Genomic DNA, 27,038 nt, shown 5'->3' on the forward strand with positions numbered 1-27,038 from the left:
ATGTTGCTGTGAGCTCTTTATTACACTACTACATCAAATAGATCTTTAAACAATTGGCTGCTAGGAGACCCTTATGCCTCTGCTTACAAAAGAATCAGTGACTGGAAGTGTTACAGCCATCGGGTTAAATTCCATGCTGACTTACACTGCCTGCCATCCTGCAGTTACACTGGGTGTACATTGGGACAGAGTGTGGCCCATAATACCCGGAGCAGCTGTGCAGCAGGAGACGGGGGAGTCAGACAGTCTCACATTCAGTAATTGCAGTGGAGCAGACCCCACAGTCACACCGTATGGCCATAGGGTACGTGTAGAAAGGATCCACGGCAGCAGCACAATTTGGCAGCTTCACCGTAACCAGCTTAGTCTCGTTGTAGGTGCAGACTCGATGGTGCGCGTTGATGTACGGGGGATCCAGCACAGGCTTCTGTTTGTTGGAGGGAAATGCTGATGTCAGACAAAGGCAAGAGGACCACAGGACAGCTCTGAGCAGGGAGTACCAGCACAGGGGCTAGATCCTGCCTCCTCTGCTCACATTCACAGTTTCAGTTACTTCCATGGGATTAATCACAAACATCAGGACTATTGGTTGGCAGGACCAGACCCATAAAGACTAGCTAGAAATATTCTTACTGAGTGCTGTATGGGTCCCAGATCTGCAGTAAACTAGTTCCCTTTTGTTTATGATCATTTCACTCAGAATTCCTCTTAAGTGGAAGGTGCTGGCTGGTGCTGATCAAAACCTTTCCTCTCACAACTGTTCTTTGACAGGAAATCGGGGTTTCAACTAAATGAACGATGCACAAAAGTGATACCGCTTCCTGGGGAAAATTCTGACTTTTCATCAAAAAAAAACCCAAAGACCCGAAGCCTAAAAGTTGTTCAAAACAAGGTGCTGTGTGAGACTTGCTCTGGTCTGGATGCTGCAATCTCCTCTGTGAGCCAGGCTCGGCAGCCAGTCGACTTAGTCCATGAAGCGCTGCAGCAACGGGATTCTCGTGCTGCACTACTGAGGCTCAACAAGAAGGGAGATCATGGTGCATCATGCCAGGTGTTGTATGGCCAGCCCACAAAGGAGACCGGAGCATATAGCTTAGCACCCATGAGTCAATACAGTGACACTTCCAAATAGATTCCCCCCCAGTTTTTGGCCCCAAAATTTCACGTTTTTGACTTTCACTGAAAAGTGTTACATTTTCTGTCCAAAAAAGCCCCTTTTGTGACCAGTTCTAGCGCTGGGATGGGCTGCAATGGCCTGGCCAGAGCCTCCTGCCATCAGCATAGCTCCAGCTTGCTGGTGGAGTGCAGCCTGTACCCACCGATGGGGATGGGATGTTGTGCCACTGCAGCATGATCCCTCTTTTCCCCGCACGAGAAGTTTGGTGGGGCAGGACGGAGGGCAGAGGAATACAGGGGAGCCAGCTGGACTCCTCTTGATTCTCCTGCCCCCTCCAACCTGCATGGGGAAGCAGCACAAGCTGGTGCAGCATGACGATGGTTTAACTTGTGTTTGTTTTCCCCTCTGTCATGTGCAAAGGGCCTGCCCTGCTCCTTGGGGGAGAGAGTCCCAGGTGTGCAGGCAGACTGATCACAAACACCATGTGCTTCAGAAGTCCCTCCTTTTATTAAGTCCCCCATAAAACACATCCTGCGCCTCTCTAAGGACAGGAGGGCCAAGAACTTTATGAATTTAGCTTAACTCCACTGCAGGAGCAGCTACAGTCTAGTAAGGGCCTCTGCGAGGTATGTGACCTCCAAGGAGAAATGGGGGCTGGTGGAGCAAGGTGACAAGATGTATGTGGATCTCAAAGGATCCTTTGGCTATGGAGGTGGAACTCACACACACACACACACACACACACACACACACACACACACACACACACACACACACACACACACACACACACACACACACACACACACACACACACACACACACACACACACACACGTTTATTCCACAGGGGAAGAGTAGCAAACAGAGGCCCAGCCGCCCTGCCCCCAGGCAATAAAAGATGTAGGAAAGTCTGAACCAAATCTCAAAAATAGTTTTTTCTCCCTCTCATTTTTCAGGAGAATAAGATCCCATGGATTTACTCAGCAAAACCCCACTGACATTAATGGGATTTTCTCTGAATAAAGACATCAGGATCCAGCCCATTAAGTGTTTACATTACTGGAAGCTAAAATTAGTCATGAGTTTGATCTCTGATGTGTGTAGACTTGCTCTCTCACCCCCACACCCGCATCCACAACAGAACTATCTCATTTTCATCCCGGGCTACAATTTAAATGGGACCAAAATAGAAAGAAGTTCTCTTTGGGATTTGCTATTTGGAATAAAATATATTCCCCATGAATCAAGGGCCCCATTTTAATCTCAAAGGAATTTTCTTTCGGTAAAGTCATCAAGGGCTCTTTCCCTTAAGTGTTTAAGCCGTAAGAGGCTTTCCAGTTGCATAATGAGAGCATTACGTAAGCCCTTTATAAATATTATCACATGATGCATGTGTTTCTCTTGAACAATGGTTAAAGTGAATAACTCAAGGGAAATTTGGCAATCACTGGCACTTGTATTTGGACACTCATTTACCAGACCAGAGCCTTTTCCTTCAGGCTGGTTTGTGGAGTTCCAAACATGATCTTGTCATCATGGTTATTTATTATTTGTATTGTATTACAGTAGTGCATCGGGGCTCCAGCTGAGACCCGGGCCCCATTGTGCTAGGTGCTGTACAAACACATAGTAAATACAGTCCCTGCCCCCAAAGAACTGACAATCTAAGTGGGATTTAGCTGTGGGGAGAAAGGAAATATCCTCGTTTTACAGTCAGGGAACTGAGGCACAGCCAGATTAAGCGACTAGCCCACAGTCACACACACAGTTTGTAGCAGAGCTGGGATTTGAACGCAGATCTCCTGAGTCCTCATTCAGGGGCTTAACCACAAGACCAGCCTCCCTGGTGCTAGGGGAATAATCATAAGCGGCTTCCTGCAGCATGTGCCGATCTCCACTTGAGAAAAATAAAGTGACACCAAAACTGGTGTTGTTTAGAGCTCGCTCCTTAGCCTGCCTCTGCACCCCAAGGTGCCCCTCAGGAATTGCTTACCTCCCAAGTCTCGCAGCGACCCCAGCAGGCGTCCGTGGTGATGCGCATCCCCTTGCAGCCAGGTTTCTTAGCCAGGAAGGTGAACTCACGCACAGCACAGCCAATGAACGTTCGCAGGTTGACGTTGGAGGCCTTGAGTGCACTGACACAGCCGGCCAGCATCAGGAGAGGCAGGGAGCCCAGGACCATGTGGTGGAACTTCATGCTGCAGAAAGGAAACGAAGGGCCGGCCGTGAGACGTGCTCAACCTGTCCAGCCTGAAGAGCTAGCACACTTAGTCCTGAGCCGGTGTGCTGTACTGTACTGTACTGTATCTGAAGTGCTGGGATTAGAGAGGGAACTGAAGGGATGGCACCATCCCTTCTTAGCCACCCATTTCCTTTGTGCATCCCGGAGTGAGGAGATGGCATATCCTCTTATTCCTCCCTCCGGACAAGCCCGGCAGTGTGAGTTGGTTATGCAGGGCAATGGGGGGGGGGAGTTGCTGTAACTTCTGTGCGTCAGTTCACAAGCGTCGGCTGTGGGCTTTGTCAGTCTGGGTGGGACACTGGTTTCCCCACCCCTGAGCATGGCGAATATGCTGGGCAACTTTGCAGAGCCAAAGAAAAGGCTGTGCTCCAGCTTCCCTCGGAGGGGAGTGGAGAGAGAGAGGCACAGGGTTGAAGGAGGGAGCCCTGGGTCACCTGCTCACTGAACAGCCAAGCCAGGAGCAAGGAAGCACCACAGGAGAAAAGAGCAGAAGGGGCCAGGAGAAAATCATGGATGTTGCACATTTCACAGAAGTCCCAGAATCTTTAGCCACCCTGCCCGTGACTCACTGTAACTGTAACCTCTCCAGACAGGACACAGCCCACTGCCTAAGGTACAAAACACGCAAGTTGGCGCTTTCAAGGAAGTGAAATTGCAGGGAAGTTTTTTGCAGTGTCAGTACGCAGCAAACGTCTGACAAAGAGTCGCTGCACAGCCCTGGTGATGTCAATGCAACTACACATCGGAGTCAGGCCAGTGGGTTTGGCCACAGATTGTCCCCTCCAGGCACAAGACCCTTATGGATCTAGTGCTCAGAACTGCCTTTGGGGTCCTGGCCCAAGTGGGGGTGGAGGGGTTGGATGGGCAGCAGCCATTCCACCAGGTCTATCATGCATCTTAAAGGGATGCAGAGGTGTGCTCCGCTCGGCTGGTTGGTGCAGAAGGGGATGTGGATGTAGCTCCACCCCATGGGGTAGTTGGGGTCAGGAGCATCCCTTGCCCACCAGGAATGGCTAGAACTGCAGATGTCATCAGTGCCTGCACGGGAGCACCAGGATCCTTACAATTACCTGTGGCTGGAGCCAGCTGCAATGAGGTCACAGGTGCCTGAACAGCCAGTATCCCCTCCTGGAGGGTCTCCTCTGCTGCAATGCTTGTAAAAACAAACAGCAGCCAATTCATAATGGCATCAGGCGTAGATGGGGACAATTGGGACTTACTCTAAACATTTGTAATTAGCCAGAGGGCAATCGCTAACGTACCTTTGTCTAGAACAATTGTCTTCTCTCCCCGGCCCTCATTCCTGTGGGTCATTTGTCTTCAGATTGTAAACTCTGATCCTGATTCGGGGGGAGGGAAGCACTATCACAATATCCCTATTGCTAAGAATACCCTGAACATTTTGCACACATACTCATTCTCTAGACTGTAAAAGCTCAATTCACTCCCTGAGGCTGCAGCCCAGGCTGAAGGGGATGCAGCAACACATGCCACCAGCCACCCACACACTTTGCAAGGAACATAGAGCTGGTCAGGGCAGCTAACCGGCCCATGCAGTCCAGGAAGTGGATGCTGCTAGACAAGGAAGGGCAGGGCCAAGAACCTGGGAGATGCCTTGATTGAGTACATCTTGTAGGCAACCTCCACTAACCAAATTTCTATGAAACTTGCTTCCCTTTAGCAAAGCCCATTGGGAAAGGAACCACTCACCCTTTCCAGGGTGGAGAGCTCCCTCTCCCCTTCCCAAAAGCAGTTTCCCCTCCCAGAGAAGGGAGATGGAAACTGCACTAAATGAGTGAATCAAGCCCTAGACCAATGTAGTCATCCCGAACCTCTCAAAATTTTATTTCATATAAAGTTTTCCACGGGAAAAACCCCAAGTACTGAAATTTAACCTTCGGGGGTGTAGCCAACTGTATTGTATTGTATTGTATTGTACCCACTGAGCCAGATTCTCAGCTGGTACAAATCAGTGTCAATGGAAGTCAATGGAGCTACATCAATTTATATCAGTGAGGGATCTGGCAGATTCAGTAGAAGCCTGATTATCTAACGTCCCATTGACCAACCCACTCAGGTTTGTTACGTCTTTCCAAAGTTTAACATCAGTGCATGAATTTTTCCACACTAAAAACTTCATATTCGTATGTGGGTATACACACACTGACTATATATATTACATATATATAATGTATATTACACACATACATACACAAATTATATGCACATACTGTATTAAATACATGAATGAATGAGCCAATCTTGTATTTCTCATGTAGCTAATCTTGTATGTCTCATTTCTCTTCCTTATTTGTTTAAATAGTAATATTTTGTGATAGATTTCAGTGATCAAATTCAGTACAAATTGAACATTTATTCTCTGCCATTTTAGCAAGACCTGATTTCATCCAGCATTGGAGCAGTGACATACAGCAAACACAGAAGTACACTTACCTAACTTGTTGGATACAAATCTGCCTACGCAGTTTTAAATTGCAGATGGTGTTTCAGAATGTCAAAGTGAATGGCAGGAGACCAGCACAGCAGTCTGTGGTTGGCTCTTAGTAGATCTCCTTAGCATCTGCTACTGGGCTGCTTAATTGCTCAAATTTATAGAAAAGGGCTTGTCAATCAAAGCAAAATAGAGGCAGATCCTTACATGAACTACCGAAGACATCAAAGACAGTGACTATAAAGCAAGCCTCAGCTTTCCTGATGAACTAAAAGGGTATTGTTTCATAACATCATCCACTGAAACAAAAGTTGTATCTTGGTGAGTGACATAATTCTAGTGGAATAATGAACATGCACACTGGGGCAAGATGGATCTTCTTTGCCTTAGTGAAATCTCAACCCCCCTTGCAATTAGGGCTGTAGTAAGAGACTCGGGTAATCATTATCCTAAAGTCAGCAAGAGATGGGCGACACCACAAATGAAGTATTCATAAATGACATGCACACAAAACGTGGAATTCACAGTGACTGTGAGCATGACCCTTTCTAATAATTTTTGTGTGACCATCGGCAAGAGCGATATTTTGTTTGCAAGAATGTTCACAGAAAGCAAAAGTCTCCTGAACAGTTATGCAAGTACAGCCGCATGCCCAGGCTCATGCTAGGAAACGTCCATTTCCCTTGCCCGGCATATAAAAGTTTAATCCAGCCATGGGGCAGAAACAACAGGCAACATGGAACGGGGCCCAGCCAGCAAGTCAGGGTAATTCTGCCAGGATTTGGAGGTTCCATTCCCATCTCAGTCATAGACTCACGTGTGACCCTGGGGAAGTCATCTCACTTCCCTGCAATCTCAGTTTCCCCCTCTCTACCATTCACCTTTGCAAAGTGCTTTGAGATCTGTGCATCTCAGAAAAGCACTATACAAGTGCCAGTTACTAGAACAAGCCCATCTAGCTGCTCACTGTTAATCTAAAAGGGTCAGGTGGTTCCTAGAGTGGGACCCCTCTCTTGAGACAAGAAAGCCCTCAACTCAAATTTGCCCCGAACCACCACTGGTTTGACAAAGCCAAAGTCTCTTGGCCTCCAGGACATAGTGTAAAGCCCATCTCTTTTCTCAGGCACGCTGGTGATGATCTTTCTGTTTGCCTTGCATGCCCTTTGGATAAGGGGCATATGTGCCTCCAGAGAGACAGTCTAGAAGTCAGCCAATAAATGCATAATTTATTAATCATTTAGCATTCAGCACCAAACAAGATAAGCGAGATCTCCATCAATTTGCAGGTAAGTTACACAGGTTAACAGTGCTCTGAATGTACTATCCGGGTTTCAGGATTCTCGCTGCACTTTTCTTAGAGCAATAATACAGACTCCAATATGGCAATTGCATCCACCAGGCAGAATCATGTGCCCATATTTAGCCCATTGACTATGCTAGGCACAGGAGTCCATGAGACAGGTCAGTACTCGAAGCAGGGTCTGGGTCTGTGTATATTCTAATGCCGCTGAGAATATTCAGGAAGCAAGATCTGCCTGCTTTACCTTTAACCTTCTTACATCCTCCTGTTGGTTGCTTTTCCTGCATCAGTGCTGTCATGCCATCCTCTCAGCCTGTAAATTACCCCAGTTTATATTCATTGCCAGTAACTTGAGGTACATTCCCCATGCACAACACCACTGACTTTGGTCTCCAATGTTTAAATTAGATGGGGAGCCCAATCCTATTGTCCCTGCTCAGGCAAGACTCCCATTAGAGTCCAACTAAGAGCTGCAGATTTGGCCCTGAAAGATGCCATGCAGCTGATGATCACGGCATGGTGGTGTCTGCTACAGCAAAACAGAATTAAGTTGAATAGGTTCATAGATTCCAAGACCAGAAGGGATCACTGTGTTCATCTAGTCTGATCTCCTGTAGAACACATAGAGCTTCCCCAAAGTAATTCCTTCTGAACTAGACAATCTTTTTAATAAAAAAAAACCTGATCCCTGGTAAATTGTTCCAGTGGTTAATTACCCTCACTGTTAAAAATTCAAGTCTTGTTATTTCCAGTCTGAATTTGGCTATCTTCATCTTCCAGCCATTGCATTGCATTATACTTTTGTCTGCTAGACTGGTGAGCCCATTATCCAATTATCCAATCCCCCATTTAGGTACTTATAGATTAAGGATTGACTTGATTACAATCTTCTTTGTCAAGCAAAATAGATTGAACAAAACCCTTCCCCACATATCAGTGGGAGATGAACCAGGACATTCTGTTTAGTAGGCAGATGCCTTAACCAACTGAGCTAGAACAACCTCTTAATGGAATTGAATCAAATCAACTCTTTTCCTCCTTGCTTTTTTCCCCCAAAAGTTTATCCCTTTAACCTGCTGCTTTATTGGATATTTAAATAGTTAATAAGGTAGCACCCCAAGATCCCCAACAGGATCCAGGCCTCATCATGCCAGGCAGGAGCATAGTTTGCAGAACAGAAGAATTTGGCAGAGGCCCTAAGAAGTCAGCTCATGTGGACAGGCCAGGCATGCTAGCTGCAGCATCTCTGTACATAGCTGTCAAACTGAAGAGCCAGTTTTGTTGTAGAGACGTAGAGTCCGTCCGTGTTATTCCCCAGGACATAGCATGTGAAACGTTGGCCCTCAGCTCATGCTAGAAGGGAGTGCTGGGACTCTCTTAGCATCTTGCTCGCTGTGAGCACTGCCAATTCCTGATACAGTTTCCATGCTGTGGCCAACGTGAAACAGACGGTCATTGCTTGACTTCCCCCTGCCTTCGGGGGGTTCCAGACCTTCCCGTGAAGCAACACTGAACAGAGAGACTGTTCATGTTTGACAAGTGCTATGTATTGTCATAAAAGAGGGCACAGAACTAGGGCTGCTGCATCTCCAACAAATGTATTTCCATACTGAAAACATGAGGGGCATTTTGTGGGAGGCAAACGGATGTTTAACTAGAAAGCTCAAAACCGTTTTGATTTTGTCTACAGACATTCCTGAGGCTGCCCTAGCAAGCCACTGTTTGTTAATAGTCACTGTGCTGTGGTAGAGTCTAAAAGCTCCACCCCAGATTGAGGCCTCATCACACTAGGCACTGCACATATGGGAAGAGAACAGTCCCCGCTCCACCTACTTACAGTCCGAATAGACAAGACCAACAACGAGGGGAAAATTCTGCTGTATAGGAGCCATTTGAATGTAATTGTTGCTGCTCATGAGTTCTGGACTCTTCTGCCTTTTATTTTATTTGTGTGGCATTAGAAAAAATACGTGAACATTTGGTTATGTCCTACCTGGACTTGATTGTCAGAAGTGCTAAGCAACCACATCTGCAAATGAACTCAATAGAAGCTGACAAATTTGGTAGGCCCAAAATCTGACCTATTCCTCCCTTCCGTCAAGGCTCTTGCCTGGTTTGCAAACAAAAGGCCCGAGCCTAAGCCTCACTGAGGACTTTTCGGCCCCCAGTGACGTCAGTGGGAACACTAGACATCTCGTAAGAAAACTCAGCTTAGAGTTGATCCAAATATGCCAATTATTTTTCAGATAAAATTTAAAAAGCAAACCCTATACACACTTTTTTTTTTTTTTTTTTTTAAAGTTCAGCTCTCCCCCCCCCTTTTTTTCCAACCAAAAAAAAGAAACATTTGGGTTTTTGTAAAAAACATTTTTTGCGAAAATGTTCCATTTTTCATTGAAATTTTTTGACCAAAATGAAAACGTTCCACAAAACAACTCCTTGTGTTCAAAAAGCTATTTTTCAATTACCAAAAAAAAGTTAAACAAAAGAAAAAAATTAACCAGCTTTGGCCCATGTTCAGAAAAAGTAAACAAGAGGTCAGATTTTAGACTTGAACTCTCTGACAGGTTCCCCTTGCTCCAGTGATTAGAAAAAGAAGGGCTGGATCCTTCAGGTGTTATAAATTGGTTTCACTCCACTGACTTCCACTATCTGAGAATGAGGCCCCTGGTCATCATTTGCAGCAATTAAAACAATAAAATAAAAAAAGCAGTCGCAAATTGGAAACAAATTCCATTCTACTGCAAACCTATTCCCTCCACTGCACCCCACGTCTCAAAAGCCCTAGCTATTTATGGGACACGTGCTGGTGTTTAAGGAGACGCGTCATGTCTCATCGGTAACATCATTGTCCTGCAATGTTGTAGTTGCCATGGTAACTTTATTATTATTATTTAAGTGAATAGAAAACATTAATCACTTGCATGACTTCTTGGAGGGTGGGTGGGTGAGTGTCGAGAGACAGAAAAGCTTTCCCCAGACAGTCGAAAATTAGGGAGCGGGCCCTCTTGCCAACTGTCTCAGATTTAGTTCAAATGAAAGAGGATGTGTACTTTAGCTGCTACATAAGAACATATTTGACTTTTCCTTGACTGTCCCCTTTTTGAACCACATATTCCTGGAGGGCATGGCAGACAGATGCCTGCCCGCACAGAAATGAGGAGGTGCTTAATGAGCCACAAAACACGTTTTCCTCATTCAAACCCAAGGAAAGAAGTAAGTACCTAAAACAGCCGGGAAGAGAAAACACCATCATTGTGAATGGATCAGAGAGGCTCATGCACTTGAGAGATCCTCATCTCTCCTGGGCATCATCACCCAGACTGAATGAGGCTGAGAACGCCCAGATTTTTTCTCTGGGTGGAATTTAAGGCAGGGTGTCCTTGGTAAAGAGCGTCCTTGAGCTAGAACGTGCTCCCCTTGTCAGTCCATGAAAGCAGAGTTTGACCTTGTAGGGCACCCTCTGTGCCATCTAGGGGGTTGCACACACAGACAGCCTTCGCCAGCCATGCCCTGTCCCACACTAGTGCCACTGTCCGTGGTATCCTTCCCACAGAATGCCACAAAAGGTTCAAGTCCGGGCTGTTCCAAGCTGACTGATTTGGATGTGCAATTCCCAAACAATTTAGGGATGCAAATCCCAGCATTAGCAAAGCCACCCTCCACTACGAAACAGGCCCAGCAGCCACCAGTTTGGAGACTTTTAAAATTCCGTCTTTGTCCCTCTCTCTGTCTTCCTTTGTTCCATCCTGTCTTAATGTGTCTACCCTATCAGCATATTGTATTATTATTGTTTATGTTTCAGTAGCTCCTAAACCACCCCTCCTCCACACACACACACACACACACACACAAAACATACTAGGCACTGTGCAAACATATCGGATGGGCCTTCCCGGAGCTAAGACGTTTGCAGTCCAAAGAGATAGACAGACAAAAGGTGGGGGGGAAAGGAGTACCGATGTGCAAGGAAAGTAGCCTAGGAAAGGATTCTGCACATCTGACTTATTCTGGAAAACAATTAGATCAGGTTGAAAAATTTCCATCAAAATTGTTTTTCAATGGAAAATTGGATCCTTGACGCAATTAAATGTCGTGTGAACGGTGCCTGCTTTCCATTCTGACTTTTTGTTGAGAATCTGAAAACATTTCAGCAAAACGCCAACCAAAACCTTTTTGGTAAAAAAATTTCAAGTTTTTTTTAACAAAATGTTGAAATGTCCCATAAAACATTTTGATGAAAAATTAACATATTTTTTTGTTTTCATCTAAATGTTTCACCGGGGGAAGGGAAGCATTTTCTGAGCCGCTCTAGTCGTGTCTCCAACTGCCCACTCTTAGTTGCCCAATTTCTTGTTGGCATCACAGCAGAAGTGGGTCTGGAGGAGGGACTAGAAAGTGGAGTACATCCATATGAAGTGACACTGAAGAAAGAGTAGAGGCTGTGGTGTTAAAGAGGAGGATGAACAGGAAATTGAGACCAGAATCATTACTTGACTGGCAATAGAAAGGGGTGGGCAAATAAGAAGGAGAAAGTAATACAGGACCAGAAGCTTGAACTTGATGTGATGATGGAAGACAAGCCAGCAGAGATTCAAGCAGGGAATAGAAGATATGCGACAGGAACAACCAATGAGGAAGAAGAACTTAACAATTGTGTTTAGTTTGGGCTGGAGGGAACAATGTGGCTGTCAGGTAGGCAAGGGAGGAGGCGGCAGCAGTCAAGACATGACACGATGAGGACTGGATAGGAGAGTTTTAGTTTTATGGATGGCAGGAAGAGCTCATGGAAGAAGAGGAGGTAAGATTTGGACACCACCTGAGCATGTGGGATAGGGACGTTTTAAAGATGGCCACCCACAAACATGATGGTGTTTTCAAAACTGCCAGAGAAGAAGGGGGTGGAAGGGTGATAAGATGTACTTAAGTTGATGGCAAGCTACTGTAAACAGGTATCAGAGAGACAGGCTGAAAAGGAGGTTTGGATGGAAGAAGACAGGTTAGGGTAGAATGACAGATTTGTACGTGATCAGTGTAGAAGCGATAGATGAAACTGTGTGAACAAATGAAATCATCAGAAGAAATAGTGCAAAGTTCACTTTTTCCCCACGCCAGTTTTGTCCATGTTAGGCCTTGCTTCAGTGGGTTGTTTATTTTTTGTTCATAGCACTATAAGGAAGGTAACCCTTGTTTTGCAAGAATATCATTTCCAGCAAATACCTTAAGATTTTTCCTCGTCCTCACAACTGCTACATATTTGTCCTGGGGTATATCTTTTTGCCGCTTGCTAAATGTGTAAAAGTTATGGAGAACAGGCTTGGAAAGGAACTGATAAACAGGTTTAATTTTGAAAGACATGGCTGATTCATAAATTAAAATAAAAGACAATGTGTAAAGTTCAGCTAACTGCGACGGTGGAAACATTGCCAAGTATAAACACAGTAATCACAATGCAGCCATCAGGAAATGTATTCTCAGATGGTAGCTAGATAAATACTGACTTGCTCTACTAACAATGGGACTTTAGCCCTAAATGATGATTTCAGGCATCCATAACTCAACTCCCTCTTGATTTATAAGATTTGCACATCACACTTCTTCAACTCAGAGGAACATAAATTGGTCACAATATAATGTTTGTCCAGAAGAAAATAACTAGGTCAGAAAAGTAGATATTTCAAGCTGGGTGTTGAAATAAATCATGTAGTACTTAATACATTGGAGAATGGCCCTTCTTACAAAAACAGTAACATAGTATTACTGGATCAAGGAGACCATCTTAATTATCTGTGTTGTCTTAAGAGAGGCAGCATGGTCCAATGAATTGTGCATCGAAATGGGACCAGGAGACCTAGATCCTATTCCTGGCTCCACCACTGACTGCTGTGTGAACTTCAGCAGGTGACTTCACTTCACATTTGGAGTAGTGTGTCCAGTTTTGGGCCCTCCCATGACAGACAGGATGTGGAAAAATTGGAAAAAGTCCAGTGGAGGGCAACAAAAATGATTAGGGGGCTGGAGCACATGACTTATGAGGAGAGGCTGAGGGAATTAGGCTTATTTAGTCTGCAGAAGAGATGAATGAGGGGGGATTTGATAGCAGCCTTTAATTGCCTGAAAGAGAGTTCCAGGGAGGATGGAGCTAGGCTGTTCTCAGTGGTGGCAGATGACAGAACTAGGAGCAATGGTCTCAAGTTGCAGTGGGGGAGGTCTAGGTTGGATATTAGGAAAAACTTTTTCACTAGGAGGGTGGTGAAGCACTGGAATGGGTTACCTAGGGAGGTGGTGGAGTCTCCATATTTAGATGTTTTTAAGGCCTGGCTTGAAAAAGCCCTGGCTGGTATGGTCTAGTTGGGGTTGGTCCTGCTTTGAGTTGCAGGCAGCTGCCGCCCACCTCCCAGCTAGGACCCGGCGGGAAGCGGGGGGGCTGCTGCCCACCTCCCCCAGAAGCTGGCAGCTACCATCTGCCTCCCAGCTGGGAGCTGTGACAGGGCAGGAAGCAGGCAGCTGCAGCTCAGCTTCCGGGGACTGTGGAGGCTGCCGCCCGCCTCCCAGCTGGGAGCTGTGACTGGGCGGGAAGCGGGGGCTGCCGCCCACCTCCCCTTCACTCTGTTTTTCCCCGGGTACCCCCTGTCTGGGTCCCTGGAGGTACACGTACCACAGGTTGAGAAACTATGGACTAGATAACCTCCTGAGGTCCCTCCCAACCCTAATCTTCTATGATGCTATGATTCACCTTTCTGTGCCTCTGTTTCTTTGTCCGTGTGGTATATTTTTAAATTGTAAGTCTTCAAGGCAGGGCCTGTCTGTCACTACATATCGTACAGTATTTAGCACAATGGGGCCTGATCTTGGCGAGGGCCTTGAGATGGTGCTGTAATACACATAATAAATAGCAATAATAATCTGCATAAATATGACCTCTTCTTATGGAATTGTTCCTACATGGTATTGCATCAACAATTGCTCTGACATTGCCAGTCCAATCTGGATGCCAGTTTTCTACGCCTGCAGTAGACAAAGGCTCCATGGTACATTAATTCTAATTCCTATGGGCCAAATCCCAAAAACTAGCGTAAAGTCCAAATGAAGAGACACTGCTGTGAGGAAATTGTGCTGAACATAGAGTCCCCAAGTGTGCTTCAGGAGTTCTTTAAGAAGAGTTTATTAGATATCCAAAAAGCCACGATTCCACACTCAGAAAAAAGGACAACTTTGGCTAAAAGTCCAATCTGGTTCAATAACAAAGTGAAAGCATCAATTAAAAATAAAAAAGCATTACATGACAAATGGAAGAGGGAGAAATAGATAGCAATCAACACTAGTTAAAAGTTATGAAGTGCAGAAAATTGATAAGGGAAGGGCTAAGGACAATAAGAAGGAATTTTTAAAGTAAATTAGGAACAGTAGAAACTCTAGAAATTGTATAGGCTCATTACTACATGGAGTTGGTAAAACTGTTAATAACGATGCAGAAAAGGCAATAAATATTTCTGCTCTTTATCTGAAAAGAAGCAGAAAACAAGGTTACTTACCAGTAACTGTTGTTCTTCGAGATGTGTTGCTCATATCCATTCCAATGTAGGTGTGTGCACGCCCAGTGCACAGATTCCCGGAACTTTTTTCCCTAGCAAGCCCCGCATGGCCAGCTCAGGCGCCCCCTGGAGTGCCGCGCTCATATCGCGGTATAAAGGGCGCTGCTGGCTCCGCGGGTCCCCAGTCCCTTCTTTCTGCCAACTCCGACAGTGGGGACGAGGGGTGGGTTTGGAATGGATATGAGCAACACATCTCGAAGAACAACAGTTACTGGTAAGTAACCTTGTTTTCTCTCTTCTAGTGATTGCTCATATGCATTCCAATGTAGGTGATTAATTAGCCATACCTTGGAGGAGGGTAGGAGTTATCGGTGACCTGCTCTTGACAGCACGGCTCTGCCGAACCCCGCATCTTCCCTTGCCTGCTCCACGATGGCGTAGTGCGACGTGAACGTATGGACCGACGACCAGGTCGCTGCTCTGCAGATGTCCTGCAGGGGAACCCGCTCCAGGAAGGCTGCGGAGGAGGCCTGGGCCCTAGTAGAGTGTGCTCTGACCGCACCTGGAAGGGGTACCCCTGCCTGCTTGTAGCATGCTCTGATGCAGGCAGTAATCCAGTTGGAGATTCGCTGGGTGGAGACAGGAGAGCCTTTCATCCTGTCTGCCACAGCTACAAATAGCTGTGTCGACTTCCGGAAGGGCTTGGTCCGCTCGATATAGAAGGCCAAGGCTCGCCTGACATCCAGCGAATGTCCTCTCCTTTCCTCCTCCGAACCGTGGGGTTTTGGAAAGAACACAGGAAGGAAAATGTCCTGATTACAGTGGAACTGAGACACCACCTTAGGCATAAAAGCCGGGTGAGGTCTCAGCCGGACCTTATCCTTGTAAAAAACTGTGTAGGGGGCTCCGAGGTCAACGCCCTTAGTTCGGAGACCCTCCTGGCCGAGGTGATGGCCACCAGGAAGGCTACCTTCCACGATAAAAGGAGAAGGGAGCATGTGGCCATGGGCTCAAAGGGGTGTCCCATCAGTCTATTGAGGACCAAGTTGAGGTCCCAGGGTGGCACTGGGTCCCGCACCTGAGGGAAAGTCCTCTCCACCCCCTTAAGGAACCTCACCGACATGGGGTGAGAGAACAGGGACCGCCCTTCCATCGGCTGGTGGAAAGCCGAAATGGCTGCTAGGTGTACCTTGAGGGAAGCTAGGGCCAAGCCTTGCAGTTTAAGCTGCAGCAGGTACTCTAAGATAGCCTGTATGGGTGAGAAGCTCGGATGTAACCCTCTCGATTCTGCCCACCCCGAGAACCTCCGCCACTTAGCGCTATACGTTACTTGCGTGGACGGTTTCCTGCTGCCCAGAAGGACCTGCTGAACCTGAAAGGAACAGGCCCTCTCTCCCTCCGTCAGCCACAGAGTCTCCAGGCAGTGAGGTGGAGAGAGTCCAGGTCGGGGTGCAACAATCTCCCGTGGTCCTGGGAGATCAGGTCGCACCGTCTGGGTAGCGGAATCGGTTCGGTGATGGAGAGGTCGAGCAGCATACTGTACCAATGCTGTCTCGGCCACGCTGGGGCAATCAGTCTGATGTTTGCCCTCTCCCTCTTGATCTTGAGAAGGACTTGGGGCAGGAGCGGAATGGGGGGGGAATGCGTACATCAGATCCCCCGTCCAGTCTATCAAGAAGGCATCGGACAGTGAGCCCGGTTCTCGACCCCTGAGCGAACAGAACCTCGGGCATTTCCTGTTCCCGGCTGAAGCGAACAGGTCTAGACGGGGAACACCCCACCTTTGGAAGATTAAAGCCACTATGTCCTGGTGCAAGGACCATTCGTGGCGGGGTGAGAATGATCTGCTGAGGCGATCCGCCTCGCTGTTCCTGACCCCCGGGAGGTGAGAGGCAGATAAGTGAAAATCGTGCCTCACCGCGAAATCCCACAGTCGGATAGCTTCCTGGCAGAGAGCCGAGGAACATGCCCCCCCCCCACCTGTTCACGTAGAACATGGCTGCCGTATTGTCCGTGAGGACTTGGACCACCCTGCCCTTCAGGAACTGAAGGAAGGCCTTGCAGGCCAACCGGACCGCTCTGAGCTCGCATACATTGATGTGCAGAGCTCTCTCCTCCGGTGACCAAAGCCCCTGGGTGCCCCGGTTGCGACAGATGTGGGCTCCCCATCCCATATCGGATGCGTCTGTGATGATCGTCACAGATGGGATAAGCTCTCTGAAGGGAACGCCCATCATCACTTCCCTTGGGTCCCTCCACCAACTGAGAGATGACAGCACCTGTGGGGGAACCATGACCACTCTAGTTAGAGAATGCCTGTTCGGTATATACACCGAAGCTAACCACGTCTGGAGAGGTCTAAGCCTCAATCGTGCCAGCCTCACTACATATGTAGAAGCTGCCATATGTCCCAGCAGCTGCAGGCAATGCCTGGCTGTCGTCGTGGGGGACCGGTGGAGATTGGATATAATAGCCGCCATTGCCTCAAACCTCGATTGAGGGAGGAAGGCTCTGGCCTGTACCGCATCCAACCTGGCTCCAATAAACTCTATACATTGTACAGGAGTGAGTGTGGACTTTTGCGCATTAATAAGCAATCCCAGTCTGGTGCATAACTCGTGGGTGAGGAGCAGACTATTTCTCACATGAGTCCTCGACCTCCCCCTGATTAGCCAGTCATCTAAATAAGGGAAGATTTGGACCCCGCTGCGGCGCAGGTGGGCCACCACCACCGCCATACACTTAGTGAAGACTCTGGGTGCTGAGGAGAGCCCAAAGGGTAAGGACCGAAACTGGTAGTGTCGCTCAGCTACCATGAACCGTAAGAACCTCCTATGGGCAGGCAATATAGAGATGTGGAAGTATGCGTCCTTCAAATCTAGGGCAGCATACCAATCCCCCGGGTCTAGGACCGGAATAATCGTGGCGAGGGAAACCATACGGAATTTAATTCGTCTGATATACTTATTCAGACGACATAGGTCCAGAATGGGCCTAAGGCCTCCTTTCGCCTTGGGGATTAAAAAATATCTCGAGTAAAAACCCCGACCTTCCTCGGCCACTGGGACTTCCTCCACCGCCCCCAGCGTGAGGAGCGACTCAATCTCCTGTACCAGGAGTTGAACCAGGGCAGGGTCCCCAAACGGGGACAGCCTAGGAGGGGCGTTAGGGGGGGAAGCCGTGAGTTGGAGGGTATACCCTTTGGCAATCACCTCTAGGACCCACCGGTCTGTAGTAATGGCTTCCCACTCTGTAAGGAAGGGGCGAAGCCTGTCTGCAAACGGACAGTTTAGATCCCGGGGAGAAGGAAGAGTGCTACCCTCCTGCACAGGGTCAAAAACGTTTATTATTACCATTGCCCCCTTTGGCTGGCCCTTGTTGGCCCCCGGCAGAGGATCCTTGACGGCCTCCTCTGCCAGGACCACGGTAGCGCTCACGACCTCTCCTCTGCTGGGTGGGTCGAGGAGCCTGCCTAGGCGGGGGCGGCGGCTGCCTTTGGACTTGAGGCCTGGACTGCCGCCTTGAGGCCTGGGGGGTATACAACCCAAGGGACTTCAGGGTGGCCCGAGAGTCCTTAAGTGCGTGGAGCTTCTCGTCAGTCTTTTCTGAAAAAAGACCTAAGCCGTCGAAAGGCAAGTCTTGTATGGCCTGTTGAACCTCCTGGGTTAGGCCAGACGCCTGCAGCCAAGAACACCGGCGCATAACTACCGCCGAGGCCATTGCTCTACTAGCCGTGTCTGCCGCATCGCTAGCAGACTGTAATGCAGCAGTTGCCACCACGGCCCCCTCCTGAAGCACCGTGGCGAATCCACCTCTTGGTCAGGAGGCAAGTGGGATGCAAACCTCTGCATCGAGGCCCATAAATTTTTGTTATACTTGCCGAAGAGGGCCTGGTGGTTTGCTACTCTAAACTGCACGCTGCAGTAGAGTAAATCTTCCTCCCAAACAAGTCTAGCTTGCGGCCTTCCTTGTCCTTTGGAGTATTCCCCTGCTTCCCCTGGCGGTGTCTCTGATTAGCCGCATCGACCACTAGAGAGCACGGCGCTGGGTGGTTATACAGGAACTCAAAGGGTTCTTTAGGAACATAATATTTCCTCTCCACCCCCTTAGATGTGGAAGGTAGAGAGGAAGGGGTCTGCCAGAGATTCCTGGCAATCTTCATGACCCTGTCATGAACCGGCAGGGTTGCCCGGGATGGCCTGACAGCACTCGAGGGCCCAAAGAGGGGGTCCTCCTCCTCGGACATGAGTCTGAACTCCATGCCCAGGTTCTCAGCAGCCCTTTTCAAAAGGTCCTGGTGGGCACAGAAATCAAACAGGGGGGCCCTGTGATCTCTGGCCGCTGCCTCATCTGGAGATGAGGAGGAGGAGAGGGGTAATGGTGCTGTGGAGGATCCCTCCCCTGGGTCAGAGTCTTCCTCCGAAACCCGCTCCTGAGCTTTAGGGAGTGGGGGCATTGGAGGGGCCGCCACCGATTGTGTTGAGATCGAACCCTGGGGCATAGGGGCATTCCAGGGTCCCCAATATGGCCACTGCCAAGGGACCTGGGTCCAACCAGGGGCTTGCAAGGGGGCGGCTGATGTTTCGCGGCCCTCTTGTCTCCTGAGCCTCCCATATGTCGCTTGCTCCGTCGACGTGTGGACCGGTCAGATGACGAAGACGATATAGACCGGTGCCTATGTCTGCGGTGCCGGCGATAAGAGGAGACCGGGGACGATGACGAGGTGGAGGACCTGCCCCGACAGCGAGAGGACTTGCGGTGCCGCTTACCCCCTCGAGAGCGGGAGCGCTGCCGACGATGGCGATGCTGAGGAGACTCCTCCCTCCCAGCCATCGGTGCCGGGCCCATCGGCGGGGGCTCCCGGGGTACCGGTGCCGCTGGGTGTGGGCCATCGTCTCTCGAGGCCGCGGAAAGCGACCTGGATCGATGCCGGGATCGACTCCGCACCGCAGTTCGCGAGCCCGACAAACAGTCCTTGCCCGGGTCAGAGCTGGACCGGCGATAACTCCGGCGATGGACTCGGGACCGCCCACGGTGCCACGGTGCCGAGTCGCTCGACGACATAGAGTTGGAGCTCGGAGGGGAGCCGACGCTCTCCACCCTCCGTGACCATCTGGAAGGAGACCGAGATTGAGAGCATCTCCAACCACCGGGACCACCCAGCGCGGGTTTGCCCCGAGACGCAGGTCCCTTGTCCCTCGGCCGAGGGGGGGACGGAGGCGTAGGCATGGCCATAAGGGCTCGTGCCGCAGTAAACTCCTCCGGCGTCGACGGCCCTTGCAGGTGCACTCCCCCACCCCCAGGAGTCAGGGGAGGCAACCCGCGCGGAGACCCCGGGGCCAGAGTGATCTCCACGGCCCGTGGCAGGGGTGTCTCCTTACTCCCCCCGCTCTGCGGCGGCCGGGGGGAGTCTTTAGGTGCGGTCAGAGGCCGTGCCGTCTTCTTCGGCCCCTTAGAAACCTGTCCCGGTGCCGAGGACGGTGCCGGTGGGGGGGCGCTCCGCACCGACGACACACTCGGTGCCGACGGAGACCGGGAAGGCTCGGACGCAGGTCGAAGCGCCGACTCCATTAAGATCGCCTTAAGCCTCGCGTCCTGTTCCTTTTGGGTCCGAGGCTTAAAGGACTTGCAAATGCGGCACTTGTCTCGTCGGTGCTGTTCACCCAGGCACCGGAGACAACGATTGTGCGGGTCACTGACCGGGAAGGCTTTAGCGCACAAGTCACAGTTCTTAAAGCCTGAAGAGCCCGGCATGACTTCCAAAGAAAAACACCCCGTCCGGGGTTTTACTTATCACTAACTACTAACTAACTCTAACAACTATACAACAGAAAAACTCTAAAGAACAGTAACAAAGCTAGGGAATGAGCTACTTGCACACAGCAAGAGGCGATAGTTCCAGCAACCATCACAGGTGGAAAGAAGGAACTGGGGGCCCGCGGGGCCAGCAGCGCCCTTTATACCGCGATATGAGCGCGGCACTCCAGGGAGCGCCTGAGCTGGCCCTGCGGGGCTTGCTAGGGAAAAAGGTTCCGGGAATCTGTGCACTGGGCACGCACACACCTACATTGGAATGCATATGAGCAATCACTCGAAGAGAGAATGATGTACTTGTATTACATGTGGATGATGAGGTATTTTCAGCTTATTAGGAGGATCTCAGACAACATCTAACAGGGATAAATATTTTTCAGTCAGCAGGCCAGATACAAAATAGATAGAGCATATGTTAAATGGATTAAGAATGGGCTAACTGATAGATCTCAAAAATGATTGTCACTGAGGAATCATTATTGAATGGGAGTATTCCTAGTGGGGTTCTAGGCCCAATATTAGTCAACATTTTCATCAATGAACTGGAAGTAAAACTAAAATCATTGTTGATAAAATCTGCGGAAGACACAAAGATTGGCAACATGATAAACAACGAGGACAGGGCAGCCACAAAGATCACTTGATAACCTTGGGCCCATTCTAACACAATGAGATTTAATATAGCTAAAGACAAAGTTATATATCTAGGAACGAGGTATTTGGGTCAGACCTGCAGAATGGGGAGTCATGCATAGTGTCATGCATAGGTACATACTTGTGGTGACTAGCCCCTCCCTTGCCTCATGATGCCACAGCAACACTATTTTAGTTCTACTTTTTCAGAGCTAGCACAAGTATGTCTCCTTGATTTGGAAATTACACCTCCATGTTGATGTGTAGACATACCTTTAAAGACATACCTTTCAATCTGTTTAGCTCATCAAAAAAGATTGAGAAATGACTTGATTACAATGTATAAGTACCTTCACAAACAGGGTACTAAAGGGCTCTGTAACCTAGCAGAGAGAGTTGTAACAAGAACCAATGGCTGGAAGCTGAAGCCAGACAAATTCAAATTAGTAATTAGGCACAAATTTTTAACAGTAAGGATGATTCACCAATGGAACAAACTGTCAAGAGGAGTTGTGGATTCTACATCTCTGAATGTCTTCAGATCAAGACTGAATACCTTTCTAGAAGACATGCTTTAGTCAAACACAAATTATTGGGCTAAGTGAAAGTTAACTGTCTGTGACATATGGGAGGTTAGTCTCAATTATCTAATTAAAGGTCCCTTGTGCCTCAAACTATGAATCTATGAAGGAAGGCACTGAGGGCTTGGCCTGTTTTGTCCATAATAGCAATAAAAAGTCTCATTGTCTTACTTTGTGTTGTCTTCAAATCAAGACTGAATACTTTTCTGGAAGATATGTTTTATGTTATTAGGCTCCATACAGAGTTATTTCACCCAGGCACTTTTGAATATTTTACCCCAGCATATATGTGTAAAGTTCAACAAATAACCCATATTTCTCTTTCAGCTCTTCAGTGCATCATCTGTATATTTTAATGACAACTTAGGAAAAATACTGTAAATAATAATTGGATGATTTTCCTGCACTCAGCACCCACGAAGCAAACCTGCAATTCACTAGTGCTTGGGTGGGTAGTGTGTCTTGAAACCACAGAAAAATGGACCAAATTAGACACAAAATCAAAACTCAGCCAAGATTCAAAGATTTGCAAACCTCCCAAAAGAACTCTGATTGACTGTTGCTTTGCATCAAATCCATGCAAAATTTTCTGATTCCCTCAGAGTTTCACTTTGAGTTTTGGGCTCTTTTGAACCCCACAACTCAAAACAAAATTGAGGGGGCTTTGAAACCAAATGACCCTGTAAACCAAAGCTTCCAAGATTAATACTGCTCTTTATTTAGTGCTTGAGCCTGAAACAAAGCAAACTCAACAGGGAACATTGCCCGAGTAATGCTTGCAGAGTTAAGTCCACAAGTTGCCAAAAGGGCAAAAAGATCATTATTCCATGAACTTTTCCCATTCTTGCAATGATTTTTCCTGCATTAACTATATTTAAGCCATTTTTCACATGCTGCATGTTGCCATAAAAACCAAAACCAAAATAAAAACACACCAAACGGCTAGAAGAATGGATAATTATGCTCAAAATGTAACATTTTGTTTTACTTAGCTTTATATTTTAAGGGAACTAATGTCTAAACCTTTCACATTGCAGCTGTTTTGTCTTATTTATCTTTATAATTATCAAACCTGTACTAATGTAATAGCTTCAAGTATTGGGCACTATATGAAATGAGACAGTGGCATCCCCAATCGCCAACTTTTGAGATTCTGTAGCCACTTCAACTTGCTGGATCTATAGCCAAATTCCTTTGCTTGTTTTATTTAACTTTCACTGGCCCCATTTCTGATCGCATCTAACGCAGTATAATTCAAAAGTTCAGTTCCACCTGAGTCTACCTGCAACACAGGTAAAATCAGAATTGGGTGCAGTGTTTCTAACCCATGTAATTACCTGGAAATCTACTTTCATTTCATTGGAACTTGGGACATATTGCCAAATAACTGTAGGTGCTATGTAAATTATACCTGACTGACAATAAGCAATTTAACTCAAATCATTTCTGCGTTCCATAGCTTTCCTCTAATGGTCTTTTGAAAGGAGAGTGTTAGGCTTTTATCACAGCCTGCTGGGCAATGACATAAATAATCCTCTCCTCTAGGCTCAAAAGTTGAAGCTGATGCTCCATAATCAAACTACAGAAGTTCAAAGATACATTATCTTAATTCATTAATTGCCCTATTGTTCATGTCCGGTACACTGGAAAACAGACACACTGTTCCGACATGCATCATCACTGGTTTTCGTGCTCTGTTTTCCAGATTGCCGTGGTGATCAGTGAAGTTTACAGGCAGAGTTGGAAGTGAGGCCTCTTGAAACAAAGCTACTAACTGTCTCCTCCATTGACTCCAAATCCGATGATCTCACAAAGCTAGTCAAAATCCACAGTCGGGGGGGAGGGGTGGGAGGAAAAAGGGAGAACCATGAACAGCCTCAGACTCTGGAGAGGTTCAGAGTCAGGCTCCAAGCAGGCATAGCTGTAAAAAACAATAGATCAAGAATCTCTGGAACAAACTGAAACAATACCTTTAAGTGACCACCCCCCAAATCTCTGGGGAAATTTGGATCTGGATCTAAACTTGGTGGCTCAGGCCATTTCCAGTTTAAAGCCCTGATCCTACAAGTTGCACTCTATTGGTGGGGACAGAGGCACCCACACAGGGTCCAATGTTATCAATAAGGCTCAATGTGGGCACAGGAGGCAGCCCACACAGAGCAGCTTGTAGGCTCAGGGCCTTATGTTCTTAAAGGCAAAATATGCCTTCTTAAAAACTCAGAGGACTTGGGTTTTTTAAATGTGGTCTCAGTGTCTAATGAGAATACAAGTCTAGTAAAAATTACTTGGGAATAATGATATCTGATGGCACTGTGTTCAATTTAGTCATGTGATATGCTTGAGAATCACAGGAATGACATGAGTGCCTTGAAAGGGGAAGAGAACATGATCAGCGATAGATCAGGAGAGGAAGGATGGTTCAGTGATTAGGGTGTTAAACCAGGGTCTCCTGCGTCCCAGGCAAATTCCCTGCTTCCTATAAGACCTTGGACAAATGTCTCCACCAATGGAACTATGTAGATTTCCATTAGCTGAGGATCTGACCCATAGAATTTAACAGCGTAGAAGAATCTTTACTATAGAGTTTCTTGAATCACCCTATAGAAATCTTTGAAATGGACTCAGTCTTCTGAGAAACTGTAGAGGACAACTGAAAAGCCCTCCAGAAAGATGCTCTACAGTTTCACACGAGCTTTCCATAAGCGTTATTATTTATTTGTCTAAAACTCACTATTATTCTTGCTGGGAAAAAAGGACCTGTAGTGTCCAGAGTGTAAAATAGTAAGTGACACTTCAGAAAACATCTCAACCAATGTTAAGAAATTGTATTATATATTAAAGAATAAGAAAAACAAAATAGCTGTTCCAATTGAAAAGGATGGTGACAAGATTTTGTTTGTTTGTTTTGCTTTGGTTTTTGTGGGTTTGTTTTGTTTTTTATTTGCACATGGAGAGTGTTAAAAAGGGAAATATAGTGTGGGTCTATTTTAGGAATTTCTAACATGCCAATGACCATGCAGTCTAAGGGCTATCGATTTGTAAAGTCTCTTGAAATACTTTTCACTCTAGTAAGGGTTTCAGAAGCTAAGGGCTAATCTACTAGTTAGGAAGATAGGAATAAATATTAAACAGAGTAATAAACATGAGAAAGAGAGAACTTGATCCTAAATTAGTAGGAAAGGTGATAGAAATAATAGAAAATGAGTTCAAGGAGCATCCCAATAGGTTTTATAGACCAGTGCAGCATTGAGAAAAAGCAGAAGAGTAGATTAGGATAAAGCGTAAAAAGGTGCTGGCGTGGGTGCCCTTTTCCTGTACGGAAAATATTTTGGACCTCATTCACCACTGTAGTATTCCGGTTTTATGCTGATGTAACTCCACTGAAGCCAGTTCATTATGCCTTTTTAGAAACTAGCACACAAAGGCCACACTGAAAGCATCTTTCACTGTTCACGTTTATATTTGCTATAAAACCCCCAGCAGTTACAAACCATCTTGAGAAGCTACTTACAAACCAAGCCTCTAGCAGATGCAGTGTTGCTTAGCAAAACATTTTTCACTCAGGTTGTTCATGCTCAAGATAGTTAAGTCCAAGGCAGACTGCGAAGAGTTACAAAGGGATCTCACAAAACAGGGTTACTGGGCAACAAAATGGCAAATGAAGTTCAATGTTGATAAATGCAAAATAAGGCACACTTGAAAACAATCCCAACTATACATATAAAATGATGGGGTCTAAATTAGCTGTTTCCACTCAAGAAAGGGATCTTGGGGTCATTGTGGATAGTTTTCGGAAAACATCCATTTCATGTGCAGCAGCAGTCAAAAAAGCTAACAGATTGTTGGGAAGCATTAGGAAAGGGATAGATCTAAGAAAACAGAATATTTAATAAATCCATGATACGCCCACATCTTGAATACTGCATGCAGATCTGCTCTCCCTATCTCAAAAAAAGATATACTGGAATTGGAAAAGCTACAGAAAAGGATAACTAAAATGATTAGAGGTATGGAAATGCTTCCATATGAGGAGAGATAAATAAGACTGGGACTTTTCAGCTTGGAAAAGAGACGACTAAGAGGGGCTATGATAGAGGTCTATAAAATCATGACTGGTATGGAGAAAGTAAAAAAAGGAAGTGTTATTTACTCCTTCTCAGACCACAAAAACTAGGGGCAAATGAGATGATCAAATTAATGAAATTGAAATTAATTAAATTAATAGGCAGCAGGTTTAAAATGAACAAAGGAAGTATTTTTTCACACAACACAGTCAACCTGTGGAACTCCTTGCCAGAGGATGTTGTGAAGACTATAGACCAAGACTATAACGGGGTTCAAAAAAGAACTAGATAAGTTCATGAAGGATAGGACCATCAATGGCTATTTGCAAGGGTAGGCAGGGATTGCATTTTGCCAGAGGCTGGGAATGGCTGACGGGATAGATCACTTGATGATTACCTGTTCTATTCATTCCCTCTGAAGTACCTGGCATTGGCATTGGCCACTGTCGGAAGACAGGATACTGGCTAAATGGACCATTGGTCTGACCCAGTATGGCTGTTCTTATGTTGCTCCTTCAAGAGTAATCATATGTCTGACAACTCCATCATGGAGTGTTAGAAGAGTTACCGCATATGTGCAGTAATTCCATAAATAGAACGCTGGGAGGTTTTTATGGTAACACATCACTGATTACAATTTAGGCTACGATTTCAAAAGAGATCTGCTTTTTTTGAGCACAAGCACTGGAGGTTATGGAGAAGCCAGTTTTTGTCTCTCGCTCGGTACAGATTAACTGAAAGAGAACTGCAAATTCAATTTCATGGTGCTGTTGCTAAACACCTTTGCTTTCCCGTAAGTGCATCTTTTAGTCAGTGTTATTCGGTGGTGTTTATGAGTTATGTCTAAATTAATCATATTAGACAGATAAAACCTGATAAGAACAGAATGCTTTTGTCATTTAAAGAGACTGCCAAACCAGAGATTAATTCATAAAGATCTGATTGTCTAACAAGGCGTTTTATGCTTCAGGGTATTTTATATTTTATTTCTTCCCAAAATAATTTCTGCTTTATTCTATTGTGTTTGAAGGTCAAAGATGTAAATCATGGGCCAATGCAGCAATTAGTGTGCCATAGCCAGAGGCTAGTGTGTGGTGTGTGCGCGCACACGCACGCACGCACCCCAGAATCTGTTGCTCAAATCCAAATATAGCCATTCAAATTGAAACCTAGAAATGAAAAGCTACATTTTCAAAGCAATGCACCAAGTTATGACCACATGATTCCCACTGAAGTTGCACCACTTTGAAATATAGAGGGAAAACATGCAGCTGTCGCTTTGCAAGGAAAGGACATG

General features: G+C 46.7%; 1 protein-coding gene across 1 annotated transcript; it reads right to left on the reverse strand.

Annotated features, from left to right (window-relative positions):
* Positions 1-238: 238 nt before the first annotated feature.
* GPHB5 (glycoprotein hormone subunit beta 5) lies at positions 239-3,317 on the reverse strand. Its single transcript, XM_067555148.1, has 2 exons — positions 3,114-3,317; positions 239-427 (listed from the first exon to the last, which is right to left on the reverse strand). The coding sequence occupies exons 1-2, from the start codon at positions 3,315-3,317 to the stop codon at positions 239-241; spliced, it is 393 nt and encodes a 130-aa protein (XP_067411249.1).
* Positions 3,318-27,038: the final 23,721 nt, after the last annotated feature.

The sequence above is a fragment of the Emydura macquarii genome, unplaced genomic scaffold, assembly GCF_026122565.2.
Source record: "Emydura macquarii macquarii isolate MOO-44397 ecotype Brisbane River unplaced genomic scaffold, CSIRO-AGI_Emac_v2 contig_1551, whole genome shotgun sequence".
Lineage (NCBI taxonomy): Eukaryota > Metazoa > Chordata > Testudines > Chelidae > Emydura > Emydura macquarii.